Genomic DNA, 26718 nt, shown 5'->3' with positions numbered 1-26718 from the left:
GCTCTAGAGATTATATCAATCATCTTCAGCCTGATGCTTCCAGAGGTATAAAGAATTCAACTTTCATAATCCCCAGCTACTCTTTATGTTAAGAAAATATGGAACTTGAAATTGAAAACATCTGGAGAGGAAAGAATGCATTGGAGATAGATAGATAGATAGATAGATAGATAGATAGATAGATAGATAGATAGATAGATAGATAGATGATAGATAGATAGATAGATAGATAGATAGATAGATAGATAGATAGATAGATTCACAGGTATAAATAATTATTTTAAAAGCTTCACTTTTTGTAATCTTGTTTATTTATGTTGCCTGCCAAATACATTTGCGCACCATAATAGTTAAGTTTTTCAGTGTCCTCATTTAGGTTTTGCCCAAGCAGAATTGCAAATGATTATAGTTTCTTCCTTTTAACTGGTCAGATGAATTAGTAGCTTGAATGCAAAGTTTGTGAAACTAACTAAGATGTTACATTTGGTTTAAGCTAAATCAGCAGAACGCAGGATAATTTGTGGACTTCAGGCAAATCCATAAATGAAGGGGTGTGTAATAATATGTTTAAGGAAACTGAAAGTTGATAATTTATTGCTTTACCATGTTATAAAACTGTGTTTTCAGGGAACATCAACAGAAGCAAAGAGGCAAATGGAAAAATCCAGGAAAGATGAAGAGCTTATTTCTTCTGTTGCAAAATCAGATGAAAGCAGCTGCAATTTGAGGTAAACAAGGGAATTTTTCTTCAAGTCTTAATAGCATATATTGCAGAAAATGCTTAGTCAGATATTTTCTTGGAAGAACAGAAGCTGGTGAACAATCTATTTTTAATATTCCTCATTTTGTAAAATGTGTGCTTCCAAAAGGGAACAAATGTTGAAAATTAAGTATATATATTATATTTTGATGCTATGGAAATATTTAAGTAATTGTGTTATTACTAGTTTTTCTTACTAAAATTAAGCTGAATAATTTCTGTCAAAATTAAATAACCACTCTCAAATCTATTTTTATGGAGAAGTTAAGCACATATTGTAAATCAGCAGCACTTGAAAGTATTTAGATTTTCTGAGGAGCTACCTTTTATGTAGTAATGTATTTCTATTGCTTGGTATGAAAGTTATTTTAAACCAGATAATTGTTTTCTGTTTGAATAGTATTTTAAATTTCTGCTGGCTAAAAACAGAAGTGAAAACTTTCAATGTTCTCCTTGTGGCCTGCCAAAGAAAGGGAAAGAAAAAAGTAGGGATGCACAGAGCAATATGGCTGAGATTTATTTAGCCAAATGAAGCTTCTGTGTGTTTGAACTTGCCAACCAGCATGGAATCAAAAGAGAAGCATGTCAGTGTGCATCACATTACTTTTGTAAAGCTTAATAATAAAACTTGACAAACAAGATAACAAACAGTGAAAGATTCTGAGAATTGATGGCTAAATTATAAAAAGTGAAATGTGTAATTGAAGGTTCTACTGTATTGCAATAAATATACAATTACATGGATGAAAGTAGAGTAGGATTTATTCATCAAAAATGCCTGTCAGCTTCAGTATCCAAGGGATAGGATTGTCTGAGGGTCCATGACTTGGGTGTCCTCCTAGACCTTGGCTTCTGTTGGAAGGGCAAGTCAAAGCTTTTGGATGATGATGATGATCATGATAGATGTGATTTCCTTCTGTTATATGGACAGTTTATATTTTTATTATTGTGAATGTTGTCTTGTATGTCACAGGCATGTTATGATTTCAGAGTGAAATATTTAATAAAGTAATTTAATAAATATGCATTTTATTTAGAAATTAAATGTGCAGAATCTATTTAGGAAAGCATTTTTATATTTAATTTGTAAGAATGTATATACATCCCACTTTTACTTTGTACAACTCAAAGCTGTATATACAGTTCTTTCTATTCCATATTTTTCCCAAAGCAATCCTATTGTTGGGCTGACAAAGTGACTGGTCCAAAGTCACCCAGTTAGCTAAGGAAGGTCTAGAACTCAAAGTCTTCAGGTTTCTGGTTGAGCAAAAAAATATTCTTATCTGTTTTTGCTACTGGGCACAACATTGTCTGGACCTTTGTATTTGACAACAGCATTCTTGAGATCGCAGTTCTGTTTTTTCATCAAAAACTATTTGACTGCCTAAGAAGAAGAGCATAGGCATCTGCTATGCTAGTGCAGGGCTTTTCAACCAGTGGTACGTGTACCACTAGTGGTACACGAGCACCTGGCTGGTGGTATGTGTAGGATGGGTTGAACAGCACTGTAAAAAAATAAAGTAAAAAAAGTAAAAAAAATGTTTTTTACTAACCTGCTTTCAGCTGCATTCCGTTTCTCCATTCGCTTCTCAGCCGTGTGTTTGTGGGACAAAAAATGTTCCAGCCTATGACCAGCCCTGTTTGTGTATCAGGGACAACCTCTTTTTCCTTTTTACCGTCAATAGGCTGGAAAAACCCAACCCAAATTTATTTACAGTTCAAACAAAAAAGCAATAGAATAAATGAATCAAAATATCAAACAAGAGTTAAACAGAAGTAACAAGAACAGACCAGGACTCTCTCAGAATGTCTTCAAATGGTTGCCTTCAGCAACCAGCCCTGCCCACACCTTCCCCTTTTATTATCAGTCCCAAGGCATGGCTTCTTACTGCCTTCTCATCCTCTCACTGAGTTGCCTCATTGATTTTCTCCGCTCTGCTCTTCTGGATTGCCTTCTGCTTCTAGCGTCTCTGAACATATTCAGCTGTGACTCATCTAAGTCTGACACCTCATTGTCACACAGCTGGGCCTCATGAGGAACATGACTGGAGGGGCCAGGCTGAGAGTCCTGCAGTGCATCAGAACCTCCCTCCGACACCAAAGTCTCTCCAAACCCCTCCTCCTCCTCCTCAGATTCATCGGACTCAGCTGCTGTGAGCACAGGCTGACACTGAATCACAACACCATGAGACTTTCTAACTTCTCACGAGATATCGTGAGAAGTTAGAAAGTCTCATGTAACTTTTTTTTCTTTTTTACCGATAGTCCCACAAACACATGGCGAAGGCAGAGAAGCGGAGAAACGGAATGCAGCTGAAAGCAGGTTAGTAAAAAAATGCTTGGGGGTGATGAGGGCATCTGGGTGAAGGTGGGGGCGGCAACCTTACCCTGCATGGTGGTGGGTTAATGGGCACGGGGGACCCAGGAGGAGCTGCATAAAGCAGGCAGAGGGAAGGCTGGGCAGTTTGTGGGCGCCAGCAGGGTTAGAGGATGATTGCACGTGCAAACGGGAGAGCTGCATGAGGCAGAGGTGCTGCCTGAGCCCGGAGGGGAGGCCGGGCAGTTTGTGGGTGCCAGCAGGGTTGGAGGATGATTGTACACGCAAACGGGAGAGCTACACGAGGCAGAGGTACTGTCTGGGGCTGGAGGGGGGGACAGGCAGTTTGCGAGCACCGGCAGGGTTGGAGGACGATCGCATGCACGAACAGGAGAGCTGCATGAGGCAGAGGTGCTGCCTGGGGCTGGGGGGGGGCAGGCAGTTTGCAAGCACCGGCAGGGTTGGAAGACCATCACACGTGTGAATGGGAGAGCTGCGCGAGGCAGAGATGCTGCCTGGGTAGCCCACTGGTCCTGGGGCTTCACATAGCAAGCAGCAAGCAGCTAGGCATGTTGCGTGGCTGGCAGCTTTGCATGGGGCTGCTGGGGTGGTGGGCAGGCAAGGGGGGCTTCTCCCTCCGGGAGTGGGGGGAGAAAGATGCATCCTCCGACCAGCTCTTCCTTCCCCTTCTCTGGACTGTGCTGCAATCTCGCTGCTTCTTCACCTCCTCCTCCCTCCTCCCCCCCTTCCAGAAAAAAAGGAGAAGACAGGCAGTGGGGCAGGGGGTTTCCCCATCCCAGATGCTGTCTTTGCAAGAGAGGCAGAAGTGATCGCCCTTTTGCAAGCAGGAAATCTTGCACGAGAATTGCAGCCGGGGATTTCCCCCCCCCACACACACACACACTCTTTCCCTGGATTGCTCCGCATCTGGGGTTTCTTTCCTTGCGAGGAGACCTGGGGTGGTTGGCTGGGCATAACCATCAACTCTCTGAGCGGCGCTGGCTAAGTAAAGTTGGCGATTATGCGATTGGGAAGGTGCTCTTTCTCCAGGATATTTGTTCGTCTGTCTGGGGTTCATTGCCATGCAAAGGGGCTGACATCAAAGCACCTTTTGTTGCTGCAAGCTTTTCTCCCACAGAGAGCCCAAACTAGAAGCCATGTGGAGTTGGGAGAATCCATGTTGGGAAAAGAGCAGAAAGCGAGAGTCGCAGTACTGACAAGTTGAAACCTAACGCCTAGCCAGGGCCCAGTTTCAGTTGGCAGAACCTGGCTAGGCTTGTTCCATCCAGACATCTTTTGTGCTCACTGAAAGAAGGGAGGGAGCCCCGCCTTTCCTCCCGAACGCTCGAGCGGGGTTTCTGTGATCACCCCTCCACAGAAAGCAGGTGGTATGTGCCTCGCTGGGCTCTGCCATCCTGTTGCTTGGCCGCGGAAAGTAGTAGACAAAGTTTGTGCACGTCAGGGAGGCCCTACGGCAGACATGTCAAACACAAGGCCCGCGGGCCACAAACGGCCCGCCACATGATTGAATCTGGCCCTCACAACTCTCCCAGAAATTACAAAGGTCCAGCCCCCACCACCTTGGCGCCGGCCCAGCTGAGCACTTGCTCAGTAGGAGGCAAGTGCACATGGGCTGGTGGAGCCCAGCACCATTTGCAGCTCATTAGTCTCCTGCCAACCAGATGCGGAGGAGGTAGGTAGGTAGGATGCGGGGGGGAGCAACACCCAGCCGGTGAGGGGGAGAGGTGCCCAGGCAGGAAGGCAGACTTGAGGCGGCCAGAGAAAGAGCCACAGATGGCTCCTCTGCCGGGCTGGCTGGAAAAGCTGGAGCGGATCTCCCATTTGGTCTGCGCAGGGAAAGCGGGACCAATTGGAAGAGAAGCTGCAGCCAGAGGCAGAGTCTGTGATTTTTTTACAGGCTGGGGTCTGGGCGGTATAGTAGAGCTGAGCGCTAAAAACTGTTTTTGCCACCCTGCCTGCCCCTCAGGGACACTGCTGCCAACTTTCTTTCAGCAGGAGTCATATTGGGGTATCCCCAGATGCTCCTTTGTGCCCCAACTGTTCCAGAGTAGGTGCCACCCTTGGCTCTGTGAACACCACAGCCCTGGGCCTTGGTGGCCTGGGAATGTCTCCAGATTTGTGTGGAGGAGAAAACGTGCTGTCAATTTCAAAGTCTCCTTGTGCCCCTCAGTGCAAGCGGGCCTGGGGCTGCGGAGAGTTGGGAGCAGGTGAGGCAGAATGCTGGGCAGCCCTTTCGGGCCACAAGAGTGAGGCAGCAGCCACCCTCCTGCAATTTTGGGCAGTGCCCAGACTGGCTCCATCCCTCTGTCCTGGAGTTGCTCCGCCCCCCCCCCCGCATGTTCCCAGCCTAGATCACATGCCGCTGGCCTCCTTTTCCACGGGCCATCCCTGCCAGTGCCCCCGTGAGCCCCATCCCCTTGCCCCCTGGGTCCCCAAACCACATTATGCTCAGTCTGATTCTTGGTGGAAAATATGTTGAAATCAATGGAGGGATGCTTTGGGTTTCCTCCAAAGGACAGACTGACAGACCTTGAAAGAACTAACCAGCATTGCTTGCAAAAGCTAAATTTTGGATGGATATTTCAGGGATTTTGAACTCTATTTCTGGGCTTCGTGGACATAGGAGAGTTGTTGGGAAAAAATGGAGCAAGTGGTTTTACTCCTTTTTGCCCCACTCTTAGACATAATACACTTCTGAAATAATATGATACAATAGTCCTACATGCAACTGGCCCTTTGAAGGCAACCATGATGCTGATGTGGTGAAAATTTCCAGGAAGCAGTTTCCTCCAACTTCTTCTGCCTTGAAAGATCTCTGGAGAGGAGCAGAAAGTGGCAGGGAAGCTGCATGAGGGAAGGCTGCTCCAACAAGCCAGCATCCTTACCACGCATGAGTAGAAATGGGGATTCCCTTTCAAGAAGGGCCAGCCTCCCTCACGCAGGACTGGGAAGTGCTGCTCCCTGCCTCCTCTTGCTCTCCAGAGATCTGTCAAGGCAGAAGAAGGAACACACACGCACGCTCTCTCTCTCTCTCTCTCTCTCTCTCTCTCTCTCTCTCTCTCTCTCTCTCTCTCTCTCTCTCTCTCCAAGCTTGGAGACTAGGAGGCTAAATCTGAGCTAACAAACTACCAATCGTGCCTGGGCTTGGGAAGAAGGCCCTTTCCATCCTCTGCACATGCTTGGCTGCAGATGTTTGGGGAGGTGAAGAGCTTTTGGGGCAATAAGATGTCCCCACATCAAATTAGCTGGTGCAACTTGTTCTTTCCTGACCCAGGCATTTCGAGTAAGCTGCGCTGAGTGAGCAGCATTGAGCTGGCCATGCCCACCCGGCCACGCCCACTTGGTCATGCCCACCCAGCCATGCCCACTTTCCAGTTCCGGGTCATGCTGTTCGGACTCCAGGGAGCCCCAGCAGTCTTTATGCAGCTGATAAACCAGGTGCTACACAAACACCTGTAATGTGGGGTGCTCGTTTATTTGGATGACATCCTGATATACTCCAACACCATGGAGGAGCATATTGTCCTTGTGTACCAGGTGTTACGGAAACTGCTGGCCGCCCGTCTCTATGTGAAACTCACGAAGTGTGAGTTTCATAAGACAAGGTTAGACTACTTGGGGTATCAGGTTTCGGCGAACGGAATTAAAATGGACCCCTGTAAGGTAGAGGCCGTGAAGCAGTGGCAAGCGCCACGGACACGAAGACAACTGCAAAGCTTCCTAGGTTTTGCCAATTTTTACCGGCAATTTATCCCAGGCTTTGCTGCCGTAGCCCTGCCATTGACAGACTTGTTACGTACACGGCAGACCGGGGAGAAACCATGTCCTGGGACAAAGTTGGCATGGACCACCACGTGCCAACAGGCGTTCGAGACCTTGAAGGCCCTGTTCGCCTGGGAACCAGTGTTGGCGCATCCCAACCCAGACATACCGTACGTGGTCCAAGTAGACGCCAGCGACGTTGCGGTGGGAGCAGTGTTGCTGTAGTGAAACGCCAGAGGCGCACTCCAACCATGCGCCTATGCGTCCAAGAAGCTGTCATTCTCAGAGCGTGCATGGGCGATTTGGGAGAAAGAAGTGTTCGCCGTGTACACGGCCCTGGAGACATGGCGTCATTTGCTGGATGGGGCCGCCCACCCCTTCGAAGTATGGACGGACCACAAGAACCTGGAGGTCCTGCAGTCACCAAGGAAATTGGCACCTAAACATGTTAGGTGGGCTATCTACTTCCGGCGTTTCAGGTTCGTGCTGAAATACGTGCTGGGGGGACGGAATTTCCTCGCAGATGCGTTGTCAAGACTCCCACAATACGACACAAAACGGGAAGCAGTAGTCCAAGAACTCATCCCTCCAGACAGCCCAACGGCTGTTGACCAGGTAGCGTGCAAGGTGGGGGATGATTTGTCCCGTGCTATGTGCGACGCGTTGGCTGCAGATGCCTGGCTGAAGGAGCATCCCGGCCTCCTCACCATGCGTGACGGCTTGGCCTGGCATGGGAACAGGTTGTATGTACCCCTGGCTCTTCGTTCCACTGTCCTGTACCGATACCACGATGCCAAGCAGGCTGGCCATTTTGGCTTCCTTAAGACCTTGCACCTGTCACGGCGACAATTTTGGTGGCCATGTATGAAGGCGGACGTGGAACAGTACATCCGGAGCTGCCATATGTGTGCCACAGCAAAACCTCGGGTTGGAAAGCCATTGGGGTTATTGCAGACAGTGTCTGACCCTGAACGACCATGGCAGGATATTGCCATGGATTTTGTTGTCGGGTTACCAGAGAGCAGGGATTACAATGTGATCTGGACGGTTGTGGACCACTTCTTGAGGCAAGCACACTTCATCCCCTGTAAAGGGCTATCATCGGCCAAAAGGTTGGCTTGGCTGTTCCTCACTCATGTATACCGACTACACGGTCCCCCCCGGCGGATAATCTCCAACTGTGGGGTACAGTTTACGGCACGGTTTTGGAGGGAGTTCCTGTGATGCATCGGGTCCACCCAAAGGCTAAGCTCCAGTTACCACCCAAGCACCAACGGCGCAGCTGAGAGGGCCAACGCCACAGTGGAAAGGCTCCTCAGAAGCTACGTAACGTACCAGCAGACAGACTGGGTAGACCTCCTGGTGTTTGCTGAGGTCACTCACAACAACGCTGTGCATAGCAGCACTGGTTTAACACCATTCCGGTTGGTGGCGGGATACGACTTTGTACCTATCCCCGAATGCAGTCAGGAGACGAGAGTACCAACTTGGTCCAGGGAGTGGGTTCGCCAAATGGAGGGTGTCTGGGTGGTCGCCAGGGAGGCGATGACAAAAGCCTTGGCCAGTGTTGTGACTCAGGGCCAGCCTGTGGTTTCGGCAGCCGGCTCAGATGTGTCGGATGACTCAGATGAGGGGGAGGAGGACCGTGTGGGAGACGAACCGGTTGATGATGGCGTGGAGGCTTGGCAGAGTTCCCAGCCGGGGCCCTCTTCTCAGCTGCGTGAGCCCGATAGTGCGGAAGATGATGACCCACAGCTGGCCCTGTTCAAGGACGCCCGACGCAGGAGGCAGTCAAGCAGGAACAAACAAAGAAAGAATGTGGGACTCCTCGGGAGGAGGCACAGGGAGACCACGCCCTGAGCTCTCTATAAAAGGAGTGTTTGGGGAGGGGCTGGTTGCTGAAAGCAACTTTTCCGCTTGAGAAGACAAGCTCTAGTGTTTTTGTTAACTGCGTAATTAAATCTTGGCAGAAGCCTTTTAGCCTTGGACGCTCTCCAGTCTCTTCTTTTTGAATAGGGGTTTGCTAGAAGAGGGCTGGTTCAGAACAGCCAGAGCGAAGGAACAAGCAGATAAGAGGCGAGAGGCATTTGAAACCCCCAAGCCGGGGGATTGGGTGTATCTCTCAATTAAGTACCTGCAGTTGCAGATAACTAGCAAAAAGTTAGGACCCAAGTACCTCGGTCCATTCCAAGTGGTCCGGGTGGTTAAACCTGTGACGGTGCAGTTACGGCTGCCAAAGCTCCTGGGGAAAGTCCACCCGGTATTCCACAGCAGTCTGCTGAAGCCCACCCGGGGTCTGCCCAGGGAGGGGGATGGAGAAGCACTGGGCCCCGTCCATGGGGACCAGTATGAAATACTAGCAGTTCTCGACTCAAGGATACGGAGGGGGCAGTTACAGTACCTAGTGCTGTGGAAGGGATACCCGATGACAGAAGCCTCCTGGGTGGGGAAGGCGGACGTCCGAGCGGCCCGTTTGGTTGCGGCTTTCCACCACAAACACCCAAACAAGTCAGGGGGTGGCACCGGAGATTCGATGGCCTGGGTCAGCGACCGTCCATCTGTTTGTCCTTCCCTTTCAGGTGGGTCTTTGGTAGGGGGAGCCGACTGTCAAGCCCTGCCGGCTTGTCACTCTTCGGGGACACCTTGGCACGTCGGCTCACCTGATGACTCCGGTGTCCCCTCCTTATCCTGGAGAGCCGTTCCCTCTCTCCAGCACAGCGGAACAACCCCACAGTGCCTGGGCGGCTGGCACCTGAGCAGCCGGCACCAAAGCCGCCGGCTGCGCCTGCCGCCAACCAGCTGATGTCTGCACCCCGGGACGATCAGGGGGGCCCTGGATGGACCAGGCCGACGCAGGCAGCAGCCGGCCAGTTGGTGGCCATGCCTGCGCTGCCCCTTTCGTCAGCCGGACCTTCAGGCGAGCCAGTGAGGGGCATGCCGTGGTGAAGGGTGGTGGGTGGTGGGCTCCGGGAAGAACACGGGTGGGGTTGCGTAGGGACGGGGCTTACCTGGTGGGTGGCCCTGCGGGTTGTCGGTGAGAAGCGTGGAGGGAGGCCAGGACACAGGGTTGTGGGTGGGGTCTTTATGGGATAGCGGGCGGATGCCGGCTTCTACTGGTGGGGTGGGGTTGACGCATGGCCTGGTGATAAAAAGAGCGTTGGAGCAGGATGCTGCCAACGCTGACTTTATTGTGGTTTTCTGTGTGTGGGGAGAATAAACCTTGTCACCCATTCCTTAGCCGTGTTTGTGTTTCATCATTGAGGACGTCTATGACAATTATTACAAAACATTGATCTAAAACCAGAAACCTTCTTATTAGGGATTATTAATGATAAACTTAGCAAAGCATCTTTTTACTTATTATTGCATATTTTAACCACAGCAAGATTGGCATATGCCCTAAAATGGAAAAGAAAGGAAACACACACTGAAGAAGAAATAATAGATAAAATTTTATCCTGTGCCGAAATGCACAGGGAGATTAAAAACAAAACTGAAACAGAGTACTACGAAATTTGGAAAAATTTGTATGATTGGTTAGAGATAAGGAGGAATGCTGAGATGACTATCGATTGATTAGCTGATAACGTAAAGACTTTTTACTAGCACTTATATTAGGATACAATTGAAAGATATTTAAGCACAACGTTGATGACTGAAAGATGGTTTACTAGAAAATTTACAGATGTTATATGTACATTTTGCTATACTTTGTTCTGTCACAGAATGCATTTTAATTTTCTGTCTTTCTTTCTGTCACATAAGGTAATACTAATAGCAGTGTTGTAGCCAGGGAAGTTGAATCGTGTCCACTTTTGTTTTTAAATGTACATTTAATAAAAATTTAATAAAAAAAACTTTCATAAAAGAACTTATCACTATATTCATAGACCTGCTTAGGAAGAAACTCACTGAAGTTTCTTCAGTGTAGGCAAGACAAAACTCATGTGTGCTAATATACAGATCTGCCTCTTGTGAAATACAGGCATCAAATCCTAAATGTGTGTCTTTTTCAGAATTGCAATTATAGGGCTTTTTTATCACCTTTTCGAATAAATGGAAATTTGGACTGTGTTACCAGTCTCGAAATTAGGTATTAATTGCTCAATTTTTTTAATCATAGTTTCATCTGGCCTTGCCTTATCAGCTTCAACTTTTATGCAAAGGTCATAAAGGCACATTTTACTAGTGATGAGTTACCTTGCAGTCTATGCTGCTAATTTTTAATGAACACAAAATAAGAGATTGGGAGACCTGGTTTTGTAGTAAGCCAAGTCCCTGCTTTAATTTATTTTAAAGGGAACATTAAATTTCTTCAATGTATGTTCTGCACTCTAATAAGTGAAGCAACTGTTGGAATGTAAGACAGCAGAACAACTACTAGTTTCTTTCAGTAGAGATATATAGTTCTACAGCAGGGGTGTCAAACTGCCGGCCCATGGGCTCATTGCATCATGTGGAGGCTGCCCCCACCCCAGCTCCGCCAATGTGAAAAATGTCACAATACGTCGTGACACGTCATGTAATGCAGCAAGTTTGACACCCATGCTTTACAACCAAAAAAATATTTGATTAAGCATAGATGTATGCTGTGAGTCATCTATCATAGATTGAGATTTTAAAATCCCAGGTGATTTTTTTACCTTATACAAAGCTTATAGGCATAAGTTTTCCAGAGTGGGTTTGTTTATTTTTTTAATTAAAATTCATTATTTTTAGGAGCTAGATTTTATGTGCGTGTGGTTTTGTGCTGTTTGTGAGAGGAAAATTACCTAAGTCACATTAAATTACATTTCCAAGCTGTGTTTGTAAATTCTTCAGGAGGACTTGTTGAAAGTTAATATTGCTGTAACATTTTACGTGGTTTGCCTCTGAGTGTTTCTGGTGCTTGAAGCTTTCTTTTGTCCTTTTTGAACAGTAAGCTGCTGTCTTTTCGAGGTAATATGATCAGCATGTGTTGCATGAAAAATAACCATTTGTAATGTATATATGCTCCTTGTTGAATGAAGATTCCATTTTTGATAACACTGTCTGTACTAATGTAATAATTGTCAATCAGTTACTTTAGAAAAGATTCTTGTTGCTATGTCTCCTTGAAATGAAGTACCTCTTGAAATGAAGCAAAAATCTTAAGGTCATCTGAACCTCAGCATGATTGTATGCATTTTGCTGATTTGATAAATGCAATAGAAATTAAAAGATGTTTTGAAAGATAGCATTGAAGATTATTGGCATTCAAGTATGTCATGATGTCTTTTTGGCTAGTTGACCTGTTGGTCCTTCTCAGATTTGCATGCCAGGATGCAGAATGTGGGGATTTTTTCAGTATTAAAATATCTCTTCAATTTTAATTTTAATTTTTTCACCCCTCCACATTTTTGAAGCACTCTTCCTATTAACCCATTTACTCTTACATCATATATTTGTTTTGGGGTTTCATTCTCATTGGTTCTCTCTATATGATCTTTTTTCTCATACTGGTCCTTCACATTTGTATTTGGTCCATTCTCATCTCAGTTCATTTTTGACTTTATCTTTTCCTGTTTTACTACATTCACTTCTTAAATATTCTATTCCCATTGCATCCAATTTACAGTTATGTTTGCAGTAACATAGCAAACTCTTGGTTCCTTATAAAAAAAGCAGGATAGCTTTCTACCTAGTCACTTAGTCCCTTTAAAGAAATGTTAATTCCTTGTGATAAACTACCCATTATCTTTCTACTAACTTCTGAACATTTAAAAGTTTCTTCATCATTTCTTGTCTTCAGTGACGTACCAGGGTACACAATTTATCCACTTCCTCTTTTTACCATTTATATATAACTTGAAATTATTCCCTCCTTTATCCATGTCTAACACCTTGGTTTTGATACATTAATTTTCAAATCCATATTCTTTATTGCACCATACAATCAATCACTGCAACTCATTTGTGTTCTCACATCACATGCAGTCACTTCTGCACATGCAGTCACTTCTGCATCTCTAATATCATCACATTTGACTTCCTGGAAAAGATCTCCAAGAAGCAAAAAAATCCTCTGAAAGTGAGAAGGAAGGGGACTACACTCCCAACCTCCCATAGACGGAAGTGGCAAATTAAATTTTTATGGGGAACAGAAATATAATGAAATGAGGTTAATAATACTACAGTCTGGATAAATCTGAAAACCATGAAAATTGTTAAAATTTCATATCTGAAAGACTACTGATGAAATTATAAGAAAATCTATGCTTTAAAAGTTGGGGGAAAAATAGCTACTAATATCTAGTGGAGAATTAGAATATAAAACTATAGCTGCATTGACTTGAAATTGGCAGGATGCCCAGAATAGAGAACTTGTTCCTTTGAATTTCAGTGACTTCTAAATAAACAGAAAACAGCTAGAAAGAAAAGAAAGAAAATATACTGGGCTATCTAGTACAGAGTGAGAACTATATTTGTTTAGAAACTGTTGACCTTCTGGGATTATAAATACACTGAACTGCAATTTTCAAGCTCAAGAACTGTTTGCAGAAAAAGAAAAACTTTGACTTTTGGCTAATCTTCTAAGTTGGGAGTTACTGGAAAGCTTTCAGGTGGTTAAAATTCTGGACTGAAATCTTGGCTGATTGATAATTGTAAGACCCCTGAATAGAAGAACAGTTACAAAATACTGCTTTCAGTGGTGCTTTGATAATTGGAAATGTATTGGACTATAAAAACCATATGTAAAGATAAAACTACATAAGATTTTATTGTTTGGATTTTAAGTGGCTAGTTTGACAAGGCTAATCAAAGAGACTATGGTACTGGTGAAAAACTATCTGGAGGGGGGAGACAAAATGGATGTTGTACATCTATCTAAAAGGAAACAGGAAACCACACCTAATACTCCCTCCTGAAGACCTCAGCCTGGAACATCAGAGTTCTGCAGGAGCAATGACTCAAGACCAGAGAAAACACATTTCAGGAGAAAATAAATGCAATGCTGCGACAGATTCAAATGACAATTGTTTCAAATTATGAGGACATCAAAAACAACTTTGATGACATAAATGAGCATATCTGACTTAAACTTACAATTAAAAAACTCTCAAAAATGACAATAAAGAATGAACAAACAAATCAGATAATAGAACACAGACCAGAGGAGAGTGATTTAAATATGGAAGCTACAAATGAAGAGAACTACAACTTAATATAAACAGAAGAAAATCTGCAAGGTTTTACTACAACAAAGGAAATAAAAATGATGTTTTATCTTCCAGGACTTCAAATCAAACTTGAGGACAAGAAAGAAGATCTAAAGAAATGGATTAAAGAGCTGTCAGGAAAATCATTAAAGTTTGGGAGACAAAATGAACAATCTATTTAATTTGTCTTTTTTATCCCCAACAATATCTACAAAAATACAGGAAAAAATCCCCTGGCAAGCTGAACATACTGAATTGGAAATCGACCTGGCAAAAGAAGAAGGCTAGAGTCAGATTTAAGAGACTTGATTCGATTTACCAGATGGAGTATTATATGATTAAACACTTGTTTGAATATGGTTGAAAGAATAAAGTTTAGATATAAAGGGGCCCTATAGTAAGAGGAATAAGATATATAAGTAGTATATTTTTCACAATACATGAAATGTAAAAATATTGGGATGGCGTATATCAGGCATGTCAAACTCGCGACATCACGTGACATGACTTATTCCCCATTGCTGGCAATGGGGAGGGTGCGGTTTCGTCGTGATGCATCTGGCCCATGGGCCGGCAGTTTGACATGCCTGGTGTATGTGAATGAAAAGTTTGGATATTTAAAAATAATTAATTTTGAGAAAATTATGACTGATGTGGTTTGAATACAGTGGGGAAATTAAGCTTAAATAAGAATTTTGAAAACAGGACACTAATGACTTAATAAGATGACTTTTATAAATACAACTGAAATATAAACCGATTAAAAATATATATTTATGTTATTGTTCATTGTACAAATACTAGAAAAATGTTTATACTCAACCTTGTATGTATCAAAAATATTAAGAATTATATTTGTTTAATGCAGACAAGGAGAATACTACTGGAAGAAGAAAAGATCAAGGAAATATATCATTGATTAACATATTAATTATAGGAATTATTATTGATTGTTTTTAAATATATGAACTCAGACAACACAATTTGCTAAACATTAGAGATTGTTATTGTAAAAAATCAATAAAATATAATAATAATAAAAAGATTGTTCACCAACATGCTAACCAAGTCACATACGCAGTCCATAAGCAAACTACAATCACAATTTAACATTTATAGCTGTTGTTTCACTTTGACATTGCTCCTGTTGGTATTAATCAGTTTTATTTCCACATGATAGTGTTTCAAACTTTATTACAGTAAATATTTATCTAAATAATTTTTATGTAGCTGGCAGGAAGTTGAAACAATGGCTTTTTAGAATTTTTCAAAAAGATAAATTCCATAGACCTAGTTTTTTAACTTCTGTCTTTACTGACATACGTAACTTTAGAAAATGTCTAATTTATTGCTCTTGTTTGATAAGTAGCTATAAGTAGAATTACTTTTTTGTTTCAGCTTCTTTCCTAAACTTACATATCTCTCCAGCCTCCTCTAATCAAAGAGCAATTCTGAGACTCAGAAGTATTTCTATTTGAGTTTAATTCTTTGATGATGATCAAATATACTTTGATCATCTAATATCTTTATTCAGATAATCAGAATTCAATTCAATATTCCAAAATATGCACATGCATTTTATCTTCCCTTCACATACGCAAATCAATTAGAAATTTAAATTTCACTATATTCCCACAATGGGAATTGTGTCTTCAGGAAAGCAACTAAGGCAGCATTTCTTATTATGTTTTTTTAAAAATAAATAAATAACTATTTTCATTTCATTTGAATGTAAAAGAAAAATCTGGCTGATTCAATATAAATGGAGGAACAAAGCAGTATAAAAACTGCTTTCAAGTAAATGAAACTCATGCATATTTCAGTATCTCAGATACAATCCTCTAAATGCTCTTACTGCCATCGCTATTGGTTTTTAAAATAATTAATAACATTTATATCCTTTCCAAATTTAAGTACAAACTAATAGTTTTAAAAGAAAGCAGTGAAACCCTTCTATTAGTTATATGAAATACTTCATGAATTATTTATAGGAAAATCATTTAAATTCCAAACAAATTATTTAACAATTGCTTTTATCTCACATTCATTCTTTCATGTGTTTCTTTTTTGCTATTTATTTTATTGTGCACTTAGGAAAAATTTAAAAATGGACCCTTTATCTTTTATCATTTCTTTAAATTTTGGGTCTGAACCAATTTAGTTCATACATTTGAAAAAACAAAGTATAATTCCAGAAATACTATGCATCCCATTTTATATTAAAGTAAAACTTCCACTACCCTGTCATCTATATATTGAAGGAGACTTTATCTAGAAGAATCCTTGAGATATAAATCTATCTTGATTTATAATGTCTGCGCAAACGGATTTTTTTTCCATTGAATAATCTGATAGTCAACATTGTATTGTATAATATGGTATTAATTTTGTGCAGAATATCCTAAGAATTTCAAATGTAAGAGATAATAGCTTATCATTTATGGCTGTGCTTCTGGTTGCAAATATATTCAAAAACTGCTAACTGCAGATGCAGGAAAATGGACAAATGAGACTAAGTAATAATCCATTATATGTAGGTGCTGCCCCTTGCAAATTGGATGCTTAAATTTGCTTTTTAAAAATTATATTCCCTTTGTTTCAGGGATTTTAAAAGAAGGAAAGTCTCTGTGTTAGTGTCAACATATCTTTGCATTGTTCACTTTTGAGTGTGAGTGGGTGGGGATTTGTTTTTACATAACTCCAAGATTTTGTAAAATATTTTCATTTCCTCTCTCCTACATGATCTTCTTTGTATTATATTTATATTAATATTTTTTGTTTCTAATTTAAATTTTTCAACTGATTTTTAATACAGTTTATTGCAATGATTTAAAGGAGGAGGAAAAATGAACATATTTGTTGTGATTCAGCATCAGCCTGTGGTTCCGGCAGCTGAGTCGGATGATTCTGAAGAGGAGGAGGAGGAGGGGTTTGGAGAGCCTTTGGTGTCAGAGGAAGATTCTGATGCACTGCAGGACTCTCAGCCAGCCCCCCCCCCATCTTGTTCTTCATCAGACTCAGCCGTGTGAGCACAAGGGATTGGAAGAAGAAGATTCCACAGCTGGCTTTGTTCAGGGACGCTAGGAGCAGGAGGCAATCTAGCAGAGCAGAACAGAGGAAGGCAATGAGGCAACTCTGGAGAAGGCAATGAGAAGCCATGCCTTGGAACTGCTGATAAAAGGAGAAGTGTGGGAGGTGCTGGTTGCTGAAGGCAACCGTTTGAAGATCTTCTGCTAGAGTCCTGGTCTGTTATTCTTGTTTAACTCTTGTTTGAACTTTTGTTTTAACTCTTGAACTTTTCATTTAACTTTTGTTTGAACTCTTTGTAAGTAAATTTGGTTGGGTTTTTTCCAGCCTGTTGACTATAAAAAGAGGTTGTCCCTGACATTCAAACAGGGCCGGTTGTAGAGTGGAACAGAACAGTTTGCCTTCAGCCTCCCACCCCTTATTATTATTATGGAGCAGCTATGTGCTGAAAATGCCCAGCTCACCCAGCAACTCGCTTTGTTGGCAGCTCAGGTGGCTCAATTACAAGCACAGGTCCATGCTGCACCTGCACCACCACCACCACCACCCAGGAGAAAATGCCAAGTTGCGATGCCGGATAAATTTAATGGCAATCCAGATATGTTTCCTGCTTTCCTGGGTCAATGCCAGTTATTTATCAGCGTGAGAGCAGCTGATTTCCCCACTGACCGGGATAAGGTGGGGTTTGTGTTAAGCCTTCTCTCTGGTGATGCAGCTCATTGGGGCACACCTCTGCTGGCCCAACCTAGTCCATTGTTGGATAACTTTGTGGGGTTTTGTAATCATATGCGTCTGATGTATGAGGACCCCGTAAAGACGCAGACTGCTACCTGATGCCCAAAAGTTCTGAGGCAAGGTCAACGCCCCCTACAGGGCTATATCAGCGAATTTCAGCTGCTTAGCCAGGATTCAGCATGGAATGAGACTGTGCTCTTGGACGCATTCCAGGATGGATTGTCGGAGGAGATGTTGGATGAGCTGGCACATGTTGATATTCCCTCAGACCTCAATGGGCTGATCCATCTCTGTCTGTGGATCGATGCTCGGCTGCAGCAGCGAAGGAGTCGCCGTGCCACCCCAGAGACCCCTGCGGCCCCTGTTTTGCGTGAGACCCCGGTTCAAAGGGAGGAGCCAATGGAGCTAGGTGCTGCCAGGCCTTGTCTATTGGTGGCAGAAATGAACAGGTGACGTTCAGGGGGGTTGTGTTTTTACTGTGTGGACCCAGGGCATTTGGCTGCCTTCTGCCAAAAGAAGCGACGACGGGCATCAGTGACCGAGTCTGCCCCGAGAAAGCCCCCTACTTGTCGGGAAATTCCCTGAGCCCAATCTAAAAGGTGTGTTAGGTCAGGCGTCCCACAACACCGAGCAACATCTTTCCGATGCTGCCTGTGGACCTCCAAAGCATCTGATATTGGAGGCACATCTGATCCTCCCCAGATCCTCCCCGGGGATTCCAGTCCATGCCTTAATTGACTCTGGGGCCACCACAAATTTTATGGACTCAGCATTTGTGGCCAAATGGGCCAGTGCCCGGTAGAACTGCCTATGTTAGTGGAGACTATCAATGGTCGAGTGCTCCTGTTTGGGCCAATTAAGGCCGCCACACAACCATTTATGTATGGCCATCAGTTCCCATGAGGAGGCCATACAGTTCTATATCACCTCAGATCTGCATTTCCCTGTGGTCTTGGGATTGGCGTGGCTCTGAGCGCATGACCCACAGATCTATTGGTCACAGAAATTGGTCACCTTCCCAAGCTTACAGTGTGTGGACCACACCCACCATATCTGTGCCGGCCAGGTGGAGGGTTCCCCAGGGGTTTCCTTGCCTTTCGAACTGACTGAATTTGCTGATGTGTTCAGCGAGACAGAGGCACAGGCCCTATGACTGCCCCATTGATTTAGTCCCTGACGCGCCTCTCCCAGTGGGGTGCTTGTACTCCATGTTGGACACCAAGTTGGCTGCACTGCAGGACTTTCTGGAGAAGAATTTTGCTCGGGGTTTTATCTGGCCCTCGTCCTCGCCAGTGTCTGCACCCGTGCTCTTTGTCAAAAAAAGTCTCGTGAATTGTGGCTTTGCTGCAATTATAGAAAATTAAACACCATCATGGTGCACAATCGTTACCCACTGCCCCTCATCCCCGAACTCTTGGACCAACTCCGGGAGCTAAGATCTTCACACAACTGGACCTGTGTGGAGCTTACAACCTTGTCAGAGGTTGGTCGGGTGATGAGTGGTAGATGGCATTTGGTACTCGATATGGACACTTTGAATACACGGTGGTGCCTTTTGGCCTGACCAATGCCCCCGCCGTGTTCCAGCATTTCATGAACGATATTTTCCGGGATTTGTTAGATCAGTTTGTTGTGATCTACTTGGTCGACATCCTGATCTACTTCCCGTCACGAGAGGTGCACCATCAACATCTCCGTCAGGTCCTGCAGCGACTCCGAGAACATTGGCTGTATGCCAAATTGGAGAAGTGCCAGTTCTACCGGGTGACCATCGATTTTCTGGGTCACCGCATTTCTCCTGAGGGCATCGCCATGGAGCTGAGTAAGGTTGAGTCTTTGCAGAGTTGGCAACCCCCACGTTGTGTGAAGGATGTTCAGCAACTTCTTGAGTTCGCCAATTACTATTGGGCTTTCATCCCTGGGTTTGCTACCCTGACAGCCCCCCTCAGCTCCTGCAGAAGAAGACTCGGTTTCAGTGGGACGCTCCAGAACAACGGGCTTTCCAGGCTTTGAAGGAAGCCTTCATGAAGGAGCCCATCTTGAAGCATCCTGACCCGCAACGGCCGTTTGTTGTGGAGGCGGATGCCTCCGACATTGCCATTGGAGCGCTGTTACTCTAGGCAACGACACCCGGCGGTACCCTCTTCCCTTGCGTGTACCATTTGCGGAACCTAAATCCATCGGAGCGCAACTATACCATCTGGTAAATGGAGCTGCTGGCCATCAAAGTGGCGTTCGAGGCCTGGAGGCATCATCTGGAGGGGGCGCGGCATCAAATCGAGGTCCGGACAGACCATAAGAATTTGGAAAGCCTGCAGAGCACTCGGAAATTGAACCAATGCCAGATTCGGTGGTCTCTTTTCTTTGCAAGGTTCAATTTCCAAGTCAAGTACATACCCAGCAGTCACAATCAAAGAGCAGATGCTCTGTCCAGGAAGCCCGAATATTCCCGAGCAGAAGACAAGCTTCTGCCCAGGACAGTGCTCCCCATCAAGTCCTTTGCTGCGGTGCGGGAGCTGATAAATATACAGGCTTGGATCCGGGAGGCACAGCAGCAGGATGTGTGGGTGGCTCAGCGGAAGGAGGAGGTGGGGCCAGATTCTCCATGGACGGTCACGGATGGACTCTTATTTTATCATGACCGGCTCTATGTTCTGGGAGGGCCACTCAGGAGACTCATCCTCAGCCAGTGTCACGATAACCCGGTGGCGGGGCATTTTGGCCTGTTCAAGACCCTGAACTTGGTCTCCTGTACCTTCTGGTGGCCCCGAGTCCGACACCACGTCCAGGCCTATGTCACTTCCTGTATTCCGTGTAGGCAGGCCAAGTCAGCGACAGGGCCCCCACCCAGATTACTGCAGCCCTTGCCGACACCTAAAAGACCCTGGGGGGCTATGTCCATGGACTTTCTGACAGATTTACCCCTGTCTTCTGGTTTTACGATGGTGTTTGTGGTGGACATGCTGACCAAGATGGCGCATTTCATCCCATGTCATGGTTTACCGTCAGCCGGCACCACTAGTCATATGTTTATTCAGCAGGTGTTTCGGCTGCATGGCCTCCCTGATAGTCGTATCTGATAGATGGGCCCAGTTTACAGCCCATTTCTGGCAGGAGTTAATGCATGCGTTGGATGTCAAGATTTGCCTCTCGTCCGTGCATCATCCTCAAACTGACAGGGGTACAGAGAAGGTCATTGGTATTCTAGAGCAATATCTGCGCTGCTATGTCAATCAGCTGGAAAACAATTGGGTGGACTATCTGGCCATATCTGAGTTTGCATTCAACAACTTGCAGCACACCTCCACACAGATGACACCATTCTTGGCCAATGTGGGATATCACACCCGGTTTTTCCCCCTTTCCCCATTAGACTCACCGGAGCCAGCAGCGAACAACTACATGGCAGAGTTACAGGTGATCCATCAATTGGTGCGGCGACAGTTAGAGAAGGCCAAGGCCAATTACAAAAGCTTTGCTGATCGGTCGAGGCAGGATACGCTTCTACTATCGGTGGGAGATCGGGTCTGGCTGTCCACCAGGAACCTACCATCAGCCCGGCCAGCTAAGAAGTTAGACCACTGATATTTAGGACCATTCCCAATCGAGGCTGTCATCAATCTGGTCGCCTATCGCTTAACTCTGCCACGTTCCCTGTGTGTGCATCCGGTCTTCTATTGGTCTCTGTTGGTCCCCAAGCAACCGGTGTGTCCACTCCGCCAAGCAGAACCTCCCCCGCCAGAACATTGTGACAAAGACAGCACCCCCGAGTATAAGGTTGCCAGCATCAGGGACTCCCATTGGCTGAAAGGTCATTTCCAGTACCTGATCGAATGGAAAAGCTACGGAGCAGAGGAGTTCACCTGGGAAGATGTGACCACCATTCTTGCTCCTGCTTTGGTGTCTGCCTTCCATGAACAATTCCCTTCCCGACCGCATCCAGATCGGCAGAGCCGGGAGAAGGGCCCTGCGGTGTGGTATAGTGTTGTGATTCAGCGTCAGCCTGTGGTTCTGGCAGCTGAGTTGGATGATTCTGAAGAGGAGGAGGAGGAGGGGTTTGGAGAGCCTTTGGTGTCAGAGGAAGGTTCTGATGCACTGCAGGACTCTCAGCCAGGCTCCTCCCATCTTGTTCTTCATCAGACTCAGCCGTGTGAGCACGAGGGATTGGAAGAAGACAATCCACAGCTGGCTTTGTTCAGGGACGCTAGGAGCAGGAGGCAATCTAGCAGAGCAGAACAGAGGAAGGCAATGAGGCAACTCTGGAGAAGGCAATGAGAAGCCATGCCTTGGAACTGCTGATAAAAGGAGAAGTGTGGGAGGTGCTGGTTGCTGAAGGCAACCGTTTGAAGATCTTCTGCTAGAGTCCTGGTCTGTTATTCTTGTTTAACTCTTGTTTGAACTTTTGTTTTAACTCTTGAACTTTTCATTTAACTTTTGTTTGAACTCTTTGTAAGTAAATTTGGTTGGGTTTTTTCCAGCCTGTTGACTATAAAAAGAGGTTGTCCCTGACATTCAAACAGGGCCGGTTGTAGAGTGGAACAGAACAGTTTGCCTTCAGCCTCCCACCCCTTATTATTATTATGGAGCAGCTATGTGCTGAAAATGCCCAGCTCACCCAGCAACTCGCTTTGTTGGCAGCTCAGGTGGCTCAATTACAAGCACAGGTCCATGCTGCACCTGCACCACCACCACCACCACCCAGGAGAAAATGCCAAGTTGCGATGCCGGATAAATTTAATGGCAATCCAGATATGTTTCCTGCTTTCCTGGGTCAATGCCAGTTATTTATCAGCGTGAGAGCAGCTGATTTCCCCACTGACCGGGATAAGGTGGGGTTTGTGTTAAGCCTTCTCTCTGGTGATGCAGCTCATTGGGGCACACCTCTGCTGGCCCAACCTAGTCCATTGTTGGATAACTTTGTGGGGTTTTGTAATCATATGCGTCTGATGTATGAGGACCCCGTAAAGACGCAGACTGCTACCTGATGCCCAAAAGTTCTGAGGCAAGGTCAACGCCCCCTACAGGGCTATATCAGCGAATTTCAGCTGCTTAGCCAGGATTCAGCATGGAATGAGACTGTGCTCTTGGACGCATTCCAGGATGGATTGTCGGAGGAGATGTTGGATGAGCTGGCACATGTTGATATTCCCTCAGACCTCAATGGGCTGATCCATCTCTGTCTGTGGATCGATGCTCGGCTGCAGCAGCGAAGGAGTCGCCGTGCCACCCCAGAGACCCCTGCGGCCCCTGTTTTGCGTGAGACCCCGGTTCAAAGGGAGGAGCCAATGGAGCTAGGTGCTGCCAGGCCTTGTCTATTGGTGGCAGAAATGAACAGGTGACGTTCAGGGGGGTTGTGTTTTTACTGTGTGGACCCAGGGCATTTGGCTGCCTTCTGCCAAAAGAAGCGACGACGGGCATCAGTGACCGAGTCTGCCCCGAGAAAGCCCCCTACTTGTCGGGAAATTCCCTGAGCCCAATCTAAAAGGTGTGTTAGGTCAGGCGTCCCACAACACCGAGCAACATCTTTCCGATGCTGCCTGTGGACCTCCAAAGCATCTGATATTGGAGGCACATCTGATCCTCCCCAGATCCTCCCCGGGGATTCCAGTCCATGCCTTAATTGACTCTGGGGCCACCACAAATTTTATGGACTCAGCATTTGTGGCCAAATGGGCCAGTGCCCGGTAGAACTGCCTATGTTAGTGGAGACTATCAATGGTCGAGTGCTCCTGTTTGGGCCAATTAAGGCCGCCACACAACCATTTATGTATGGCCATCAGTTCCCATGAGGAGGCCATACAGTTCTATATCACCTCAGATCTGCATTTCCCTGTGGTCTTGGGATTGGCGTGGCTCTGAGCGCATGACCCACAGATCTATTGGTCACAGAAATTGGTCACCTTCCCAAGCTTACAGTGTGTGGACCACACCCACCATATCTGTGCCGGCCAGGTGGAGGGTTCCCCAGGGGTTTCCTTGCCTTTCGAACTGACTGAATTTGCTGATGTGTTCAGCGAGACAGAGGCACAGGCCCTATGACTGCCCCATTGATTTAGTCCCTGACGCGCCTCTCCCAGTGGGGTGCTTGTACTCCATGTTGGACACCAAGTTGGCTGCACTGCAGGACTTTCTGGAGAAGAATTTTGCTCGGGGTTTTATCTGGCCCTCGTCCTCGCCAGTGTCTGCACCCGTGCTCTTTGTCAAAAAAAGTCTCGTGAATTGTGGCTTTGCTGCAATTATAGAAAATTAAACACCATCATGGTGCACAATCGTTACCCACTGCCCCTCATCCCCGAACTCTTGGACCAACTCCGGGAGCTAAGATCTTCACACAACTGGACCTGTGTGGAGCTTACAACCTTGTCAGAGGTTGGTCGGGTGATGAGTGGTAGATGGCATTTGGTACTCGATATGGACACTTTGAATACACGGTGGTGCCTTTTGGCCTGACCAATGCCCCCGCCGTGTTCCAGCATTTCATGAACGATATTTTCCGGGATTTGTTAGATCAGTTTGTTGTGATCTACTTGGTCGACATCCTGATCTACTTCCCGTCACGAGAGGTGCACCATCAACATCTCCGTCAGGTCCTGCAGCGACTCCGAGAACATTGGCTGTATGCCAAATTGGAGAAGTGCCAGTTCTACCGGGTGACCATCGATTTTCTGGGTCACCGCATTTCTCCTGAGGGCATCGCCATGGAGCTGAGTAAGGTTGAGTCTTTGCAGAGTTGGCAACCCCCACGTTGTGTGAAGGATGTTCAGCAACTTCTTGAGTTCGCCAATTACTATTGGGCTTTCATCCCTGGGTTTGCTACCCTGACAGCCCCCCTCAGCTCCTGCAGAAGAAGACTCGGTTTCAGTGGGACGCTCCAGAACAGCGGGCTTTCCAGGCTTTGAAGGAAGCCTTCATGAAGGAGCCCATCTTGAAGCATCCTGACCCGCAACGGCCGTTTGTTGTGGAGGCGGATGCCTCCGACATTGCCATTGGAGCGCTGTTACTCTAGGCAACGACACCCGGCGGTACCCTCTTCCCTTGCGTGTACCATTTGCGGAACCTAAATCCATCGGAGCGCAACTATACCATCTGGTAAATGGAGCTGCTGGCCATCAAAGTGGCGTTCGAGGCCTGGAGGCATCATCTGGAGGGGGCGCGGCATCAAATCGAGGTCCGGACAGACCATAAGAATTTGGAAAGCCTGCAGAGCACTCGGAAATTGAACCAATGCCAGATTCGGTGGTCTCTTTTCTTTGCAAGGTTCAATTTCCAAGTCAAGTACATACCCAGCAGTCACAATCAAAGAGCAGATGCTCTGTCCAGGAAGCCCGAATATTCCCGAGCAGAAGACAAGCTTCTGCCCAGGACAGTGCTCCCCATCAAGTCCTTTGCTGCGGTGCGGGAGCTGATAAATATACAGGCTTGGATCCGGGAGGCACAGCAGCAGGATGTGTGGGTGGCTCAGCGGAAGGAGGAGGTGGGGCCAGATTCTCCATGGACGGTCACGGATGGACTCTTATTTTATCATGACCGGCTCTATGTTCTGGGAGGGCCACTCAGGAGACTCATCCTCAGCCAGTGTCACGATAACCCGGTGGCGGGGCATTTTGGCCTGTTCAAGACCCTGAACTTGGTCTCCTGTACCTTCTGGTGGCCCCGAGTCCGACACCACGTCCAGGCCTATGTCACTTCCTGTATTCCGTGTAGGCAGGCCAAGTCAGCGACAGGGCCCCCACCCAGATTACTGCAGCCCTTGCCGACACCTAAAAGACCCTGGGGGGCTATGTCCATGGACTTTCTGACAGATTTACCCCTGTCTTCTGGTTTTACGATGGTGTTTGTGGTGGACATGCTGACCAAGATGGCGCATTTCATCCCATGTCATGGTTTACCGTCAGCCGGCACCACTAGTCATATGTTTATTCAGCAGGTGTTTCGGCTGCATGGCCTCCCTGATAGTCGTATCTGATAGATGGGCCCAGTTTACAGCCCATTTCTGGCAGGAGTTAATGCATGCGTTGGATGTCAAGATTTGCCTCTCGTCCGTGCATCATCCTCAAACTGACAGGGGTACAGAGAAGGTCATTGGTATTCTAGAGCAATATCTGCGCTGCTATGTCAATCAGCTGGAAAACAATTGGGTGGACTATCTGGCCATATCTGAGTTTGCATTCAACAACTTGCAGCACACCTCCACACAGATGACACCATTCTTGGCCAATGTGGGATATCACACCCGGTTTTTCCCCCTTTCCCCATTAGACTCACCGGAGCCAGCAGCGAACAACTACATGGCAGAGTTACAGGTGATCCATCAATTGGTGCGGCGACAGTTAGAGAAGGCCAAGGCCAATTACAAAAGCTTTGCTGATCGGTCGAGGCAGGATACGCTTCTACTATCGGTGGGAGATCGGGTCTGGCTGTCCACCAGGAACCTACCATCAGCCCGGCCAGCTAAGAAGTTAGACCACTGATATTTAGGACCATTCCCAATCGAGGCTGTCATCAATCTGGTCGCCTATCGCTTAACTCTGCCACGTTCCCTGTGTGTGCATCCGGTCTTCTATTGGTCTCTGTTGGTCCCCAAGCAACCGGTGTGTCCACTCCGCCAAGCAGAACCTCCCCCGCCAGAACATTGTGACAAAGACAGCACCCCCGAGTATAAGGTTGCCAGCATCAGGGACTCCCATTGGCTGAAAGGTCATTTCCAGTACCTGATCGAATGGAAAAGCTACGGAGCAGAGGAGTTCACCTGGGAAGATGTGACCACCATTCTTGCTCCTGCTTTGGTGTCTGCCTTCCATGAACAATTCCCTTCCCGACCGCATCCAGATCGGCAGAGCCGGGAGAAGGGCCCTGCGGTGTGGTATAGTGTTGTGATTCAGCGTCAGCCTGTGGTTCTGGCAGCTGAGTTGGATGAT

General features: G+C 46.1%; 1 protein-coding gene across 1 annotated transcript in view; it reads left to right on the top strand.

Moving 5' to 3' along the window:
* The window catches only part of SHROOM2 (shroom family member 2), a gene marked incomplete at its 5' end in the record, with an annotated part of 164075 nt that overhangs the window by 101039 nt on the left and 36318 nt on the right, over nt 1-26718 (top strand). Inside the window, 1 exon segment of the mRNA XM_083362677.1 lies at nt 628-728. Within this exon segment, the coding sequence (XP_083218803.1) occupies nt 628-728 (101 nt within the window).

This window comes from Vipera ursinii (assembly GCF_947247035.1).
Source record: "Vipera ursinii genome assembly, chromosome: 4".
Taxonomy (NCBI): Eukaryota; Metazoa; Chordata; class Lepidosauria; order Squamata; family Viperidae; genus Vipera; species Vipera ursinii.
Note: the sequence above shows the minus strand (reverse complement) of the source record. Positions and strands in the feature narration are given on the sequence as shown.